Source organism: Alternaria viburni, assembly GCF_023758015.1.
Source record: "Alternaria viburni strain BMP 2772 chromosome Unknown scaffold_18, whole genome shotgun sequence".
Taxonomy (NCBI): domain Eukaryota; kingdom Fungi; phylum Ascomycota; class Dothideomycetes; order Pleosporales; family Pleosporaceae; genus Alternaria; species Alternaria viburni.
The window spans coordinates 264,783-281,309 of record NW_026055787.1 but is presented as its reverse complement, the minus strand read 5'-3'; the positions used below and the strand labels follow the sequence as shown (position 1 = coordinate 281,309).

At 52.4% G+C, this 16,527-nt stretch overlaps 6 protein-coding genes across 6 annotated transcripts; 5 read left to right on the top strand and 1 right to left on the bottom strand.

Annotated features, from left to right (window-relative positions):
- Nucleotides 1–191: 191 nt before the first annotated feature.
- Nucleotides 192–2,093, top strand: J4E79_007952 (uncharacterized protein; the record flags this gene model as incomplete). The annotated part of the gene is made up of 4 exons (XM_049356814.1): nucleotides 192–295; nucleotides 355–529; nucleotides 578–1,660; nucleotides 1,710–2,093. 4 exons carry the CDS (start codon nucleotides 192–194, stop codon nucleotides 2,091–2,093), a joined length of 1,746 nt encoding a protein of 581 aa, XP_049208661.1.
- A 260-nt stretch (nucleotides 2,094–2,353) lies between these two features.
- On the top strand, nucleotides 2,354–3,622 carry J4E79_007951 (uncharacterized protein; the record flags this gene model as incomplete). Its single annotated transcript, XM_049356813.1, has 1 exon — nucleotides 2,354–3,622. The coding sequence occupies one exon, from the start codon at nucleotides 2,354–2,356 to the stop codon at nucleotides 3,620–3,622; it is 1,269 nt and encodes a 422-aa protein (XP_049208660.1).
- Nucleotides 3,623–3,973: 351 nt separating this feature from the next.
- On the top strand, nucleotides 3,974–5,227 carry J4E79_007950 (uncharacterized protein; the record flags this gene model as incomplete). Its single annotated transcript, XM_049356812.1, has 1 exon — nucleotides 3,974–5,227. One exon carries the CDS (start codon nucleotides 3,974–3,976, stop codon nucleotides 5,225–5,227), a length of 1,254 nt encoding a protein of 417 aa, XP_049208659.1.
- A 478-nt stretch (nucleotides 5,228–5,705) lies between these two features.
- Nucleotides 5,706–7,241, top strand: J4E79_007949 (uncharacterized protein; the record flags this gene model as incomplete). Its single annotated transcript, XM_049356811.1, has 1 exon — nucleotides 5,706–7,241. One exon carries the CDS (start codon nucleotides 5,706–5,708, stop codon nucleotides 7,239–7,241), a length of 1,536 nt encoding a protein of 511 aa, XP_049208658.1.
- Nucleotides 7,242–7,331: 90 nt separating this feature from the next.
- J4E79_007948 (uncharacterized protein) lies at nucleotides 7,332–8,558 on the bottom strand (the record flags this gene model as incomplete). Its single annotated transcript, XM_049356810.1, has 1 exon — nucleotides 7,332–8,558. The coding sequence occupies one exon, from the start codon at nucleotides 8,556–8,558 to the stop codon at nucleotides 7,332–7,334; it is 1,227 nt and encodes a 408-aa protein (XP_049208657.1).
- A 4,447-nt stretch (nucleotides 8,559–13,005) lies between these two features.
- On the top strand, nucleotides 13,006–16,346 carry J4E79_007947 (uncharacterized protein; the record flags this gene model as incomplete). Its single annotated transcript, XM_049356809.1, has 3 exons — nucleotides 13,006–13,033; nucleotides 13,091–14,356; nucleotides 14,404–16,346. 3 exons carry the CDS (start codon nucleotides 13,006–13,008, stop codon nucleotides 16,344–16,346), a joined length of 3,237 nt encoding a protein of 1,078 aa, XP_049208656.1.
- Between the last annotated feature and the right edge of the window lie 181 nt (nucleotides 16,347–16,527).

Below are 16,527 nucleotides of genomic sequence, written 5' to 3'. Positions count from 1 at the left end.
GTGACGATCGGGAACGTTGACGCGCAAGCCAAACATCGTCAACTAAACACCAACTCCCACCCATGACCCGCCGTTAACCAGGAATTGACGGAAAGACTCTGTCGCCAGTTCGAATCGAAGCGCATACCTCCGCCTGAAGCGCCGCAAACCTCCAGCCGTCAGCTCCGCCAGCTGGCCTCACATCCGGCAAGATGAAGGCACGGCTGCGCAACATCGCTCTACTGCTGTTCACTACGATAACAGCAGTAGCAGCGATGGATGTTACGCTCTCCGATAAGGAGACGCAAAAGTGCAGGTATGTAGGAAGATATGCATCTTGGGTTAGCCAGAGGCAGCATGCTCATACGAGTCCAGCGGCATGTACAGCAAGAAATCGTGGGGAGGCAAGGTCGACCCCTTCATACTTGTCAAGTTCATAAAAGATCCCAAGAAGAACGAGGGCATCAAGGACCAAACTGTCAGCCTGGTGATCTGGGAATGGAAAGACACTTTACTTTTGGGCGCACCTTCCGACTTGCCCGTGAATGATGTACGTGGGTCCCGATGCTGTTCGCACAACCAATCTGACTTTCTCCAGGAAAACCGCCATTACATTTGCGACGACGAATCGATAAAACTGAAACTCTGCGACGAAAAAGATAAGGGCAAATGGGTGCTTGCAGAAGACGTCGAAGACGCCTCTCAGATGCCTATTCGAACCGACGCCATCAATCTCGACGACCCGAAACCGATCAAATACCCAGTCTCCACCGCAGAAACAAAGGTCCCAATCAAGACGGGCTATTATTGTGTGGCTGCGAATGCGGCAGACAAGGAACTGGAATTCGAGGCTATTGTGACATTCCGGAATGCGTATGGCGAGCTCCAGGCGGCCCAGATCGCCAAGCTCCCATTTTACGGCGGCATCACAATTGTGTACTTCGTTGTGCTGGCATTCTGGGGCTTCCTATACTTCCAGAACCGCCACGACATTCTTGCCGTCCAGAACTACATCACAGCCATCCTAGTCTTCCTAGTCGTGGAGATGCTGATGACCTGGGGCTACTACGACTACCAGAACCGCCACGGTAACAACGTCGGCACCAAAGCTCTCATGATCGTCGTCGCTGTACTGAACGCTTTCCGCAACTCCTTCTCTTTCTTCCTCCTATTGATCGTATGCATGGGATACGGCGTTGTCAAGCCTTCTCTCGGCAAGACCATGACTGTCGTTCGCTGGCTTGCTGTAGCTCACTTCATCTTTGGCGTAATCTACGCTGTGGCTTCACTTACTGTTCGTCCTGATGATGCTGGACCTCTGGTCTTGCTAGTCATCCTTCCTCTATCGGCTACCCTCACGGCATTCTACATCTGGACTCTGAACTCGCTAAACCTCACGATGAAGGACTTGATGGAGCGCAAGCAACACGTCAAAGCTACCATGTACAAGAGATTATGGTGGTGCATCTTGACAAGCATCGTCGTTATCTTTGGTTTCTTCTTCATCAACAGCTTCACTTTTGCTGGAGCGTCGACACCTGACTTCGCGCCGACCCATTGGCAAACACGATGGTTCGTGCTCGATGGCTGGCTAAATCTCGTCTACCTGGCCGACGTCTGTTTCGTCGCGTATATGTGGAGACCAACGGCCAACAACCGAAGGTTCGCCATGAGTGATGAGGTACGTTTTTGCGAATATAGCACCCACATTCTTACTCACGACTTTTTAGATTGCACAAGATGACGAAGGCTTCGAAATTGCCTCGATGAGAGACTCTCTTGATGAAGAAGAGAGAGGAGCAGACCAACCCCCTTCGTACGACCCAGCGCAGAGGTCGAACAACAACAACAACATTGCGCGCGATGTATCGCCATTGCCCGCACCGCAAGCCCAGAAGCCCATTGTACCTCCCAGGGAGAGCCTCGATGGCGACACCATCTTCGCGGTAGGCGAGGATGATAAGTGGAGCAGTGAAGAAAGTGGCGACGAGGAAGAAAGCGAGGATGAGGAGGATGATTCGGACGACTCGGATGATTCAGACGAGTCAGGGCCATCGAATTCAAAAGCGAAGGACAGTGAGCGGTCCAGATTAACTGGTCGAAAGAACGACTAGGTGTTGATTTGACGCGTCAAACAACGGCGTTGGATGGCCAACAACACTTTTCATGACGTTAGCGTTATCCCCAACATGTTGTTTGATAGATTAGGCGTTCCCAGCGTTTTTGTAGTACATTTGGCCCGAAGGCCCAGATCCAGCATATTCGATGACATCAATTTGTCACATCTCGCTCTAGCCGTAACTCCGTAATTGCCGAGGCATCTCGAGCTCTGATCAAGCCCTCACGCACCTCACTAAGCACCCTCACAACTGCCATGGCGACCTCTTCACTGAGCGCACCGCTACGGACGCCAAAATACATATGCGACGCTTGCCGAACAAATGTGCGCTCCCTACGCAGACCGGCCGTCGATACGTACCGAACCTTCAGCACCGCGTCATCTTCAAACGGCAAAATCCCCACGCGGCCGATATCATTTCCGTACCGTCGCGATCGATTTATCATCTCACCGCTGCATAATGAAAATGCTCGCGGACGATTCGAAAAGCGCCAATACTCGATAACGAGCTCCTCTTCGCAAGCTGCCAGCTCAGGCTGTGCACCGCTCCCGCATCGCCGCCTCATCTCCCTCTCTGGGCCCGATACCGTCAAATTTCTGCAGGGACTGATAACGAACAATGTCGATTCGAGCCGTCAGTCGCCCTTCTACGCTGCCTTTCTAGATGCGCGCGGCCGCGTATTGTGGGATGTCTTTGTCTGGGTGTGGCCACAATTACTAGAGGGCAAGGAGCATTGGGCATGCTATATTGAGGTGGATGAGAGCGAGATGGAGTCTCTAAGGAAGCATCTGAAGAGACACAAGCTGAGGAGCAAGGTGCAGATCGAGGAGGTAGAACCGGACCAAATGCGCGTGTGGGCAGCTTGGGGCTCTGAGGTTGAGCATGCCAATACCGACAATGTCATCACTGCGATTAGCGATCCGCGTGCACCAGAAATGCATCGCTATCTCGTAAGTCCCGACGTAGCGACATTAATAGAGGGGGTGGAGCCAGTGGACATCCAGGAATACCACCTTCAACGCTACAGGAACGGCATACCCGAAGGACCGCAGGAGATACCAAGAGAATCCGCATTACCAATGGAGTGCAATATTGATCTCTGGCATGGTATAGACTTCAAAAAAGGCTGTTACGTTGGCCAGGAACTTACCATCCGTACGAAACACACCGGCATCGTGCGGAAGCGCGTCCTGCCAATTCACATTGACAAACCTGCCGCATCCGCAGCCCTTCCAGACCATGGTACGGACATCAAACAGCTAGATGAAGATGGCAAAACCAAAAGAGGTCGTGCGACTGGCAAATTCATTGCGGGCATTGGGCAAGTAGGTCTTGCAATGTGTCGGTTGGAGAACATGACTAGCATGAAGATCAGTGCCGAGGGAGGCACTTGGAAGCCGGAATTGGAGTTTGGATGCGAGACAGGCGAAGGCGTTGTCAAGATCAGGCCCATTCTGCACGATTGGTTTGTGCGGAGGGAGAGGGAGCTTTGGGAGAAGAACAAAAATAGACCAAGCCTATAGACATGTGATGAACTATTCTATCTGCGGAAAACTACATCTTTTCTACAATTCTCGTTCACTCTTGGAGTTCCTGTCGAATCTGGTTCTGCGGGTTTTTGTGTTCACCGGACGCCTTGTTCGCAATAGTCCTTGAGCTTATGGTCGCGGGTGGGGCTGTGTAATTGTGGCTTAGCTCGTGTGGTTGGGGAAACGTCATCTGGCCATTCCCACATCGTAGCTTCGATATATCTGTGCCATACCCGTAATCATAATCGCTGCCCTTTTCTCATTCTTCTGCAAGTACTTACTCCCCTAGAATTCCTCCCGAGGTCGTTCGCGTCTCGTGTGTCCACATCCTGGTTCTTCGAAGAGATGGCCGCCACACTCCCCTCAAGGTCATCAGAACATCACTTCTCCATCTCAAACATCATCTCCAAATTTCGGTCAAAGAAAGGCACGAGCAACAAAAAGTCCGATGCGCAACCGTCGCGGGAGATCTTGCAAGAGACGCGCCTGCCACTAAAGCCCGCGCCACTACCCTTAGTCCTACCAGAACATCAACAGACCCTCTCAGCTCTCGGCTGGACGACCGTCACTTTCCCTGAATCCTCATCATCCCAATCTGAGGCGAAAAATCACGAGCACCAAGCCCCAGCGCCTGGGCCTCACCCTCTGCAGGCCGCATACGAACAGCTCTTCGCAGCAAGTCAAGCTTTCTTCAACCAGCCCGATAAGGAAAAGCAGCGATGGAAGCACAAGCTCAAGTCTGAAGAAGGATGGTCCAAAATTCCCGGCGAAAAGGAATTCATCACTTTGCGAACTCTAGAGTATTGTCCAGAAGTCTTGAGAGGGCCTGCGAAGAGGTATTGGGACCTCATTGGACAGCATTGCTCGAACACGTTGGGTAGAATCTCGACGTCCCTTGGGCTACCAGATGGCGAAGACGAAGGGCTGAGACAGTTCGTTGGACCCTGCGGCGCGCTGCAAGCTACTGATAAGGAGAAGACTGCGACGATGCTGCGGTTGTTCAGATATGAGGGGTGGGAGGCGAAAGTTGTGGCTGAACCGCATGCTGATCTGGGACTGCTAAGCGTGGTTGTTGGTGATGTGCCTGGCTTGGAAGTTTGGGACGGGGCCAACTGGTTCGAGGTTGAGAAAGTAGTGGAGAGTTCTGGGGGGAAAGGTGCTACCATGCTCGCTGGACGCCAACTCGAAAGACTTTCCAATGGTAGATACCCAGCTGGTGGTCATCGAGTGGTAGCTTACGGGTCTCCGGAGCCTTCGCCAAACCCTGCCGTCTCCACCTCCCAAGCCTCCACCGATCTTCCCGATCCTGCTCCTTCGACAGGCGACAAAAGATACCGCTTCTCGATCGTCTATGTTCTTCGCGCCCACGAACCTCTCATAATCAACTCTGATTCCTTCGAAACTGAGGTCACTGGCAAGTGGCTTGAACCTATGAATGGTATTACCGCGGGTAGATTCTACGAGAAGATCAGAGGCCAGCACTTCAACATCAACATTGATATGGATGAGAGGGAGAAGCAGAGAAATAAGCTCAACGTCAAAGGTGGGAAGAAGCAAGCCTGGGAAGTTAAGGAGGGTAAGGTAGCGAGTAGTGGTTAGATCTGGTGCATTGAGTTGTGAACCTTTCTGAGTTGCCTAGGAATATCAAATCCCCCTTGTATTCAGCGCCACGCAATAATCGTATGAGAGCATACTTGTGATGTATCATTGATGCGTCTCTCCAGGGACTGCTCAACGCTACTAGAGCCCAAGCTAGCTGTGTTGAGCTTAGTGCTTTTGACACCCGCCTCCCATCAGCTGACCATACGCTGCAGACATGCAGCAGTCCTGCGACCACTAACATGTACACGACAAGGAATACGCACTGCATTCCATCGACAATCTGTGCCGCTGACATAAGCTGACATACACGGCATGATGCATATCGCGAGACGCTAGAGGACAGATGTAGCCTCAGCCGCACCTTTTGCGGCGGGGTCGAAATCCGATTAACTCGCCTCCCGCCCCCAGAGTTGCTTGGAAAGTCATCAGCGCTTTGAATTCTCGAACGCATCTTACTCTACATATATACTCAATCATGATCTTCATCGACACTACGACACTGGCCCTCCACGTTCGGGATCATGCAGATCCGGATCAGAAATATGCCATCTTATCACATGTGTGGGGTCGTACCATAGATGAGGTGACTTACGAAGAAATGCTAGTGCCGCCGCAAGACCGTCCAGAAACAACACTCTCGAAGCCTGGGTACAAGAAGATCGTGGAGACGTGTAAGATGGCTTCTTCATCCCGACACAAACTCAAGTATGCATGGTGCGATACGTGCTGCATAAACAAGTCCAGTAGTGCAGAGCTCAGCGAGGCAATCAACTCCATGTTCAGGTACTACAAAGAAGCCTCAGTGTGCTTCGCCTATCTATTCGACATTGATCACACCGCCTTCTCTTTCAAGTCATCGAAATGGTTCCGTCGTGGCTGGACGCTCCAAGAGCTCATTGCGCCGAAGAATGTCGTCTTCTTCGATCAAAACTGGGAGTTTAGGGGTACCAAGGCGAGCCTAGCGGATCAGATCACGGAAATCACAGGCATTCCGGACGATATTCTCAAACACCAGATGGAACTAAGCGAAGTGCCTGTTGCTCAGAGGTTTTCGTGGGCGTCTACGCGCAAGACTACCAGGGAAGAAGACATTGCCTATAGTCTCATGGGAATATTCGACATCAACATGGCAATGCTCTACGGGGAAGGGTCAAAAGCGTTCATCCGGCTGCAGGAACACATACTCAGCGAAACTGCCGATGATTCGCTCTTCCTTTGGAATGATGCCTTCTCGTATCACAAGCTGTCAGGTCTCCTTGCTCCGTCTCCCAGCTGTTTTCGGCAAATGCGATCGATCACCCCGGAACCGGCTGTTAAGCCACGAGACTTTTACATGACAAATCGTGGCATCCGACTGAAACTGGGACTCGCCTGGGATCACGATACTGGACTTGCTATACTACCAGTGAAACATTCGCTGGGCGCGGTTGGCAGACCTGTTGGAATTTACCTCAGAAGAGTCGGACCCGATTTGTTCGTTCGCGCAATGCCTCAAGAGTGCCCTAGGGTCAAGACTGAAGTGACTTACACTGAGTTCACGGCGGTCAAGTCGTTGACGGGTCCGCAAGCTTCGACGATCATGGAAAAGGTCATGCGGGTAGAGAAGCCCGCCGGTGTGCATGTCAGTCGAGTCGAACCTCGTGGCATATGGGATCCGGCTGCAAAATGGCTGCACGCAACACACACGGGCGCCATCATAGGCTACATGGAGTTCAAGAAGGATGCGTATCCCATATTCGCATTCGTGTTTTTCTTCAGGAACGGTCATTGGTCAGCTACGGTAGTAGTTGGGGACCAGTGGACCAGCATACAGAAGAAGTTCCATAAGCATTACCGCGATAACCTTGAAGAGCTCCGCTACTTCGATACAATGGGCGACGCGAGAATGCAAAAGATCGAAAAGATCAAACCCGATTCAAAAGTTCTCACGCTGCACATGCGAGTTGCGAGAGGTACTGGGCGACCCCATTTGGAGATAAAGGAAGTAGACCGGAAGGTTGGCACTCATTGATTCATGCTGTTGCGCGAGCGCATCTGGATTCCATGTTGCAGCAAACTACGTATATTTACAAAGAACAGAACAAAGTTGCATGACCCGTGATCACAAGTACATGAAATCATACTCCTTCTTCAACCTTCCGAAACCAATGGTCGGCTGGTAGTCCTCGACCTTGTCAGCACCAAAGTCGAAGACGGAGTAATGTCTTCGCAGGAACGGAGCGCCGATCAACGCGAAACCTTCGCTCTCGCTGCTGTCAAATGGCGGCATGCATTGGTGGCCCGGCAAGAGGAACTCGTCGCCTCGGAGGGTGAATGAGACATCATCCTCTCGGGCTCCCTCACCAAGTGTCATAGTGATGGCCCACGAAGCGTTCAGGTGCTTACACTCCATGATCTCTTCGCCGTGGTTGGTGAGCTTGGTGTAATTCCAGCCGAGGTTGAAGTACATGGCGTCGATGATGTCGCTCGGGAAGGAGACACGTCCAGATCCAGTATCGAAAACAGCTCCACCTTGGTATATTGACCATGTTACGTTGGCGTCTGGTTCACCACCGTTCGACACGGCAGTGGTGGGAAGGTGGCCGTTGTGTATCTCAATGGTTGCGTTTGTTTCCGATACGTTCTCCGCAACGAGGACGTTGACGCTCCTTAGTGGCGCACGCCAGAGCTGGTATGGATCCTCTTTCCTCAAGGGCGTGGAGACCACCTCGCCATCTACGTACTTGTCCTCATGGCTGCCGCCGACAGTCAGCACACCGTCTTGCGTACCGTTACCCGCATCCTCAAAGTTCGTCCCGTAGAATAGACTGAAACGGGGTGCGTCCAGTTTTCCGTCCCACAACAATGTCTCGACCAGGGTCGATGTGTTCTTTTCCGCGATGGAGGAGAAACCCAGGCCCAGGAAACCATCGGCAGTGATGAAACGCCAGCTGCTCTGATTGGCAGACAGGAAGGTCTGGTTCCATTCCACGCTACCGTCTAGAGTGCTGAAAACGTCCTGAATAGTATCGCCGGCAACGTCGCCGCCGAGGTATGGGATTGCCGCGGGGATGTTGAGGTCGACAGATGTTGACGAAGCAGACGCATTGTATTTCTCTCGAACGTATGACGTGACCCTGCCATCAGGGCACGATTCCTCAGTGCAGTCGGTGTTGACGACGAACAGCGTTGATGATCCGGTGTCGAACAACAACCGGTGTTCCTTCGGGGGTGTTCCGATTTCGAATTTGACGCTGGCATAGCTGTTGTCGATGACGACGGGCAGTTCAAGAACGGATGCCGAGACGGTGGTGGCGACGGCCAGGAGCTTCTTCATTTGGGCCACCATGGTGATGGATGGTGTTGAGATAAGACGGAGTCGTGAGTGTCAAGAGGTGAGATGCTCTTGACTTGAAGAAGGAAGTACTAGGCGGCATGACGGAGGTATATATTAGTACCTGCGCTCGCGCTACTCAGTAATACAGCCTGAACGTCGTATTTACAAGGATACCCACACGAAGTTTCAACGGTTCCGTCCATTGACATTCAAGCCTGAAGACCGAAGATGACGGTCGTGTTCTAAAATTAACAAAAGTGGTCTTCTGGAAGACTTCAACGCTAGATGAGGCTCACGGGCCGATGTGCACTGTCCGGAAAAGGGCACGCAAGGGCTGTACGAGGACTAGCTCTCGCCCATCGGCCCGGAGAGATCCACAAACGTGGACCGTTTAATACGGATAGGGCTGGATTGGAATTGGAAGGGAGTTTTGAGCGGATTTATGACGTACGTGAAGCACGCAGAGAATGAAACAACGAAGATGCTCTCTACAGAATATGACTGAGTTCAAAGAGTGTCCGGGAAAGCTAGTGCGAAGGTGCCATCGCTACGTAATACGGATACGGAGTCCATAAGCCGAAGAAAATCCGTGAGAACATATCTCCGCGGGATCCGCTTGTTCAGGTGTGATTGTACAGACCACACATTCTTTCTTCATGTACAAATTTCAGCTGCGCACCGTCGTTGTCTCTTTTACGTCTTGGGCCTGATGCGTGTGATTGATCTCTCACGATGGCAACATCCTGCAACGACAAAATGCAGTTCGTCGGCACCTTGCACTTGTGGCACCAGCCCTGCAAGTGCAAGGTCGAAACTGCTATGGCGAGAGCCTTTCTTCCTCGGCGGATCTACAACCTCTCAGCGTCTAGCAACTGTTCTCCGTGGATGAACGGAGACATAATGGCATAGGCCGTTACTTCTGTCGCAAGTGTCTCTTCTTGTGCGAACGAAATCCCCAATCCTCGAGTAACCCTGGACGACCGTGAATCTGTGATCCGCACGCGATTCCGACCCTACCTAAGTATCGAAGCTGCATCGGACGATTCAGCGCAGTCGAAGCGAGAGGCCGTGGCGGATATATCGATCAGAACGAATGCTCGTTGTATCGCCCCGTTTGCGAAGGGAGACGTGTTGAAGGTAAAATATGATGTTGGAGGTTGAGGATGCGAGACGCGAGACGCTGCCGCACAGCCTCCACATGGCTGACTGCGGCTGGGGATCAGTTCAGCCTGGTTGGGTTGATGGGCAGACAGCACCTCAGCCTTCCGACGGTTGCCTGTCCATCCCATCTTTACGATAGATCAGAAACAACAATCCAGAACATATCCATCAAGCGCTGTTCCGTACATTAAAGTCGCGCACGTCGCGCACTTTCCCCGAAACTTCTCAGCTTCCCAACTACGCGCGCGCATGGCCAGCGAAACCCCATCCTCCGCGTTCGAGCACGACCCACTTCCCGACTCTACTACCCACTTTCGCCTACTACACATCCTCCGCGGCGACTTTGGCCAGCACGTCGAATGTGAAATCTCCTCGTGGCCAATCGACGATGCACCGTCCTATTACGCGATATCGTATACCTGGGGCGACCCAGCTGACATGACCGAAATTACTGTCAACGGCAAGCCGCTGGCAGTTCGACGGAACTGCGAATACGTTCTTCAACAAGCTTTTGCGACAAAGGCTAGTCGTTATTACTGGGTCGATGCCATCTGTATTGCGCAGACGAGTATACAAGAGAGGAATCACCAAGTCGGCATTATGGGCAAGATCTACTCGGGAGCGAAGCACGTTTTCGCTTGTGTAGGGCCACATGCAGATGACAGCGAACACCTAATGGCAACTGTTGATCGGCAGCGGCCCATTCTCGAGAAGATCAACAAATGGGGCCAATCGGTTGAGTCCTATGATAAGATCGAACCATATTATCAGCCCCGGTATCAGTTCATGGAAGGGCGTGTAGCTGTGTGGCGGAGGTTGCGATGTTTGTTTACTATGCCTGCCTCGGAACGATTACGAACTAGCGAAGCATTCCTCGCATTTATACGGAGGCCTTACTTCACACGCGTATGGGTCTTACAGGAGTTACATCTAGCCACCAGAATGTCATACTGTTGTGGGGCGGATGTACAAACCGGCGAGTCTTTCCGAGCACTAGACTCCCTTGTAGAATACTGGATCAACTGTCTAGACCTCGAAGGTCTCTTCGGCATGATCAGAGCATTCCTGAGATGGAATTTGGAGACATGCATCCCCGCCCACAAACTCTCGAATAGATTATGGCTCTCGCTATGGTACAAATTCTATGGAACAGTACCACGGAGAAGCTGTTTACGGCTTGGTGTATCAGCGCAAAAGCAGGGTCTCGATGAACTGTTACGGGTGCTCCGGGATTTCCATTGCGTGGACGCTCGAGATAATCTTTATGGTATCCTGTCCCTTGTAAGGTGGCCAGAAGGACAGGAGCCAACTCCGGATTACATCAAGGATAACTTCGAGGTTGCTAAGCACGTTCTCAGCTTTTGGGATGTCGATAACGAACTCTCGATACATAGTTGTTCTCGACTATTAAAGCTCTTCGATGTTACTTTGGAACTGGAATCTTTACGCGATGCCATTGCGTTACGTTCGAGTGTCACCCATCAAGCGGACTTTCGAATACAGAGCAACCGTATTTCCCAGTTTGCCAATGTATCAACAAATTGGAGTGGTGTACAGATCAGCGATGATGATCTGATGTATGAATCTATCGGTGACGGAAGGCAGCCTGGGCCGAACTCATACTACATAGGGCGCGAGCGGCATGGGGGCTTTATTCGGATACAACTAAGCGCAACAGCTACTGTGTGTGCGCCTGTAGATACGAAAGTGGGTGACTGGTATCTAGCCGAGCGTAACCACCTTATTTCTGAGGTTGCATATAAGCTGATAGTCAGGGAGTCGAATAATGGTAAATACCTTGTGGTTGGACCAGCACTGGCAGATTGTCAGAACGGTCAACGAGATTTTGAGCTCGGAAACGACTCTAGGTCTGTGAGAACTTTCGTAGGATGGTTGGATATCGAGGACATGATGGTCATGGCATGGACGCTGCATCCAATTGCGGCCAACCAAGAGATGTCCCATAAAGAGATCGAAGAGTTTGTTAAAATGCGCGTCTGCGGCTGGAAAAACTCTTCGTATTTCGACAAACTCCCAGAAAACTCGCCGGCAAACAGCTCTTACGTGCGTTGAACTATTTCGATTCAACCCTGGAGCAAGTTGCTCGGATGTCTTGTAGTCAATGCAAAACGCAGGGGGTCTTCCTTTCGGCAGTCAGTAGCCATTCTGGTACACATGGAGAGTATATGTTCGACATAGTGCTGGACGACCTGATATGGTTATCGGTCTTTAAGTAACATGGTTGTTTTGGGACAGTAAATAGAGGTGTTTTACCCAGATAAGTTACAACATTAGTATCTTTTCTGCTCGTTATCTACGTTGAACAGCTTCTGCCTTTTATGTGTGACATTTGTGTAACGAACGTCTAGTCAACGTGGTGTAAAGCTACAGAGGACGTCGCCAAGCCTCTCATATATACATAGGACTACCAAGCCATTTGGCGCTCGCAAGAAGACAGGAAGAACCTTGTCATGTACCATCAAGACATGTTTCTGGAACCCGTGAACTTGAGACAATTCGTGCGACATGGCGTAGTGTTGCTGCCGCGAGCTGCCAAAGTCAATGACGTTTGGCATTGTTCCAAGTTAGTGTTTGGCGGCTTGTTGTTGCAGCCGGGATCCCCACATAACGTCGCCCATGTGGAAACGACTCCGCGAACGCATCATGCGTTCAGAACAAGACGGGCAATCAGACAGGAGTTGGCTGCAGATGCGGTCATTAAAGCGGTGATATAGAAGGACCGAGCCGCATCTCCTTTTTGCGATGGGGATGACCAGGAACAGGCTAGCGCAGGAACTAGAAGTGAGGTGTTTCAAGTTGACCTAGACAGGGCACAACTTCGGGAAGGCGCGACCCCGAAACAGTTCACTCTCGTGCCATACGACGTTACTTTCACCACTGCACCGCCCACGACGTGCCCCTCACTGCCAGCAGCGCCGCATTCATCGCCATCCCCTCGTCCTCTTGCTGTCTCGCCGTGCCGCCGTCTCGCCCTCGCTGCTGCGTCAGTGACTCGCATGTCCCCCAACGGATCTCACTCCGCTTCACCCTCGCCCGACCCTCAGCCGCTCCTTCCTCGAAACACGCCCAGATAACGCATACGACACCTGTAACGCCTCGATCGACCCACGTACGCGACTCTTTGCTCTTTGTATTGTTGTATTCCCACGGCAACTGGAATCGCGCTACGGCGACCCTGCGCAAGTCGACCCAGCCACCGATTGCGCCTCATCTCACCTAGCCATTCCTCCGAACGAAGATCCCCCAACGTTGCACGCGCAGAGAGGAATGAGCTAGGATGACGCGACCGCATATCATCAGAGCAGGTACGGAGATCATAGAGAGTGCACAATTGAGATGCGCAGGCTAACTAAAGTGCGTAGACACCATCGACCTGCAGGACAAATCATCGCCCACCGCCCAAGACCACTCCCAACAGCCCCAACATCCTGCGCCGCTCGGTATTGGCCCAGCAGCGCCTCACCAGCAGGCTGCGATACGGCATGTAGAGCAGGAGCGCACCTCAGAGGAGGCGCGTCTGCACGATGCATGGAGCGATGCTGGCAACACGCTACGAGACGATCCCGGCTCGGACGACGAGCGCACTGTCATCAATGGAAACAAGGGCTCACAGCAAGACGAGCAGGCTGTCAGGCTGAATGGTGGAACGTCCAACGACGGTGATGATGGCGACATGCAGGACGCCGACGTCGAGGAGGACATGGACGACGACATGATGGACAAGATTTCGAGTTCGCCCTCGATAGACGATGGTGGGTATTCTTTACCTTGTTCCCCCACGACCTGGCCGGCAAGACAAGAGTTTACGACTCCGCAGTCTTCGCCGTTCCTCTCAACGGTCGCTTCTTCCTCCCCGTTTACGAACACGCCCATTCATTTTCCTATTTCTGTCGCCAACGCTCGAAGACCACTCAGCGTCCCAGCGTCCGACACTTCTCCTATGTCAAGGGGTCGACCTACATCGATTCCCATTTCTTTTCGATTCCCTATACCCACGGAAACTCAGTCAGCGGAGCATCATCGTGGTGAGTATTCCTGGACAAGGGCCACCAACGCACCGGACGACAGCGACACCATACGGATTGAGGTCGGTATGAGCCCGAGGACGAGACAACTCAAGGCCGTCGAACGCCGTATTGAGATGAGAGAAGACTCACAGGCATCACTAATCTCCGAACTGGACGAGGAGCAGGTCAAAAGCATGTTGAAACCGATCAACCGCGCACTTCTGGACACGCCAGACGATCCGTTCCTAGAATCCGGCCCAGGTCCACCTCGAGGGACGAGCAGCACCCTTTCCCCCGACGATGGTCATGCCGAAGATGAGGAGGGGTCTTGGACCACCGACAGCGATGCCGACTCCTGGAACGAGGACATGGACCAAGACAACGATGATGCATCCAACGACGTCTCTTTTTCTGATGACTCCAGATTTATCGACTCAGGATGGGGAGGCGAATGCTTACGAGAAACAGAGGACATCGACTTCGAATTTGTTTACGCCCTGCACACGTTTGTCGCGACCGTCGAGGGTCAGGCAAATGCAACGAAAGGTGACACGATGGTGTTACTTGACGACAGTAACAGCTACTGGTGGCTAGTACGAGTAGTCAAGGACAACAGCATTGGTAGGCACACGTCACCAACCTGAAGCTCCTGCTGACTGAGTCTACAGGTTACCTGCCCGCCGAACACATCGAGACACCGACAGAACGTCTGGCCCGCCTCAACAAGCACAGGAATATAGACCTCTCCGCAACGATGCTTGGTGATACTGCCGAGAAATCCAAGAACCCGCTCAAGAAGGCTATGCGACGAAGGAATGCTAAGACCGTACAATTCGCTCCACCTACCTACGTCGAAGCCTCGGACTACGATTACTCATCTGACGAGGGCGAAGGCGAGCTTTTCGGTGGCCCGGAGCCAAAGCAAATGCAACAACAGCAGGCGGCGACACAAGATGGCGATTCCGCACAGGAAGAAAATCTCGAAGTGCAACCTCTCAAGGTCAACGGCGCGAAGAAGGATGGCCAGAACGATGGTGAGGCACGAGGTTCAAGCGAGGAATCTGCCAAACGAAGCGAAGACCGTGAAAGAGGTAGCGAAGATGCGGTCGATCGACCTTTGGACCCCAAAGTCTCTCGGAATGGCACGCTCCGCAACACAGACTCTTTTTTCAAAGACGAAAACACCGAGACACGCAAAATCACCCTCACTCCCAACCTGCTTCGCGACGACTCCAGTACATCGACTACAGGCTCCCGCGAGCGCGGCCCCAGCCTCGAAAGTCTGGAGAAGAACGGGTTCGCGGACAAGGTCAAGGACGACAAGAAGAAGAAAGAGAAGAAGTCTGGCATGCTCAGTGGGCTGTTCAAGCGCAAGGATCGTAAAGGCAAGGGCGCACAAGACTCTGTGGACAGCGACATCGAGAAGCCGGAAGAAATGGACCGCAGCTCGCCGCAATCGAAACCATCGGATGAACTCGCAGAGCGACCGTCAGCTGAACAGGCAACAGCTCCAGCACCGCTAAGACAATTGAGCAAGCCCAAGGTGCATCGAAGTCAACGTAACCGAGACGATTCACCGCAAAAGACAAAGGGTATCTTGAAGACCGAGAGTCCGACTGAGTTGAGCGCCGAGCCAGATGCCATGTCGGATGGACCTGACAATCAGTCCGCCGCGCAACAATCTACGTCGACCATGCGTTTAGTTCCGCCCGAACAGGATCAGGCAGACAGGCCTTCTGTAGAAGAACAGACCATGTCGCCAGACTCAACATCCGCGCCTACAGGTTCAAGAAACCCATTCAGTAGCATGAAGAAGTCATCACAAGAAGGAGAGGTCAAGCGCGAGAAGGTTACCAAGGCAAAGCAGCGCGTGCAGTTGGATGATTTCGATTCAGATGAAAGCAGCGATCCTTTCGCGGATCCTGATGCTCAAGATAAGCCAGGCGAGGCTGAGAAGTCCGAGTCTGCTGGACGCCTCTCCGAGTCTCCAGTACACATCTCTGCAGCGGACGCACAACCTTCACAGAAAGAGAGTGCTGCCGACAGAGAAAGAGAGTCTGAATCCCATCACACTCCAGGCCTGTCTACCGATAGCTCAAGCCAAGAGACCAGCTCCCCCATTTCGACGCCTACGCCTGACGACAGCCCTATGAAAACCATTCCAGAGAACAACACGATCTCGACTTTCAGGTCTGACAACACTTCCTCACCCACGCATCATGCATCTGAACCGGCCGGTCCTCCACCTTCACGACCAGCACCAATCCCTACTAAGGATCGCGAACCGTCGCCGCCCGTATCATCGGAAAGCACGATGCTTCCTGCATGGTCCGACGCCTCACTTCGCGCTTACCTCGATGACGGCAGCGAGATCCGTGATATGCTCGTCGTTATCAACGACACTACGGGTGTTGTGCCTGTTGGTCGCGATCATCCACTGATGAAGGACTATCTCTCCGAAGAGACAAAGACCATGCAAGGCCTGAGTGGTGAACTAGATCGTCTGCTCAACGGGCTTATGGAGAAGCGCATGAAGCGAGCTGGAAGTGGTGCTAGCACCGCACGCAGCACAAGCGCAAACGGCAGTTTGAGGGCGGGGTCGAGATTTTAGACGCTCGTTCGTTGTGAGTTACATTATTTGCTTTTTCAGTATACCCTAGGGGCTTATTTCCTCTATCCTCAACCGGCGTTCTGGGGATTGTGGGACGCATTATGTGGAACGAAATCTTGGGAGAACTTTGGTCTTGGGCTGGGGTTCTACTTTTCTTGTTCGCTTCTTTATACCTTTGCTT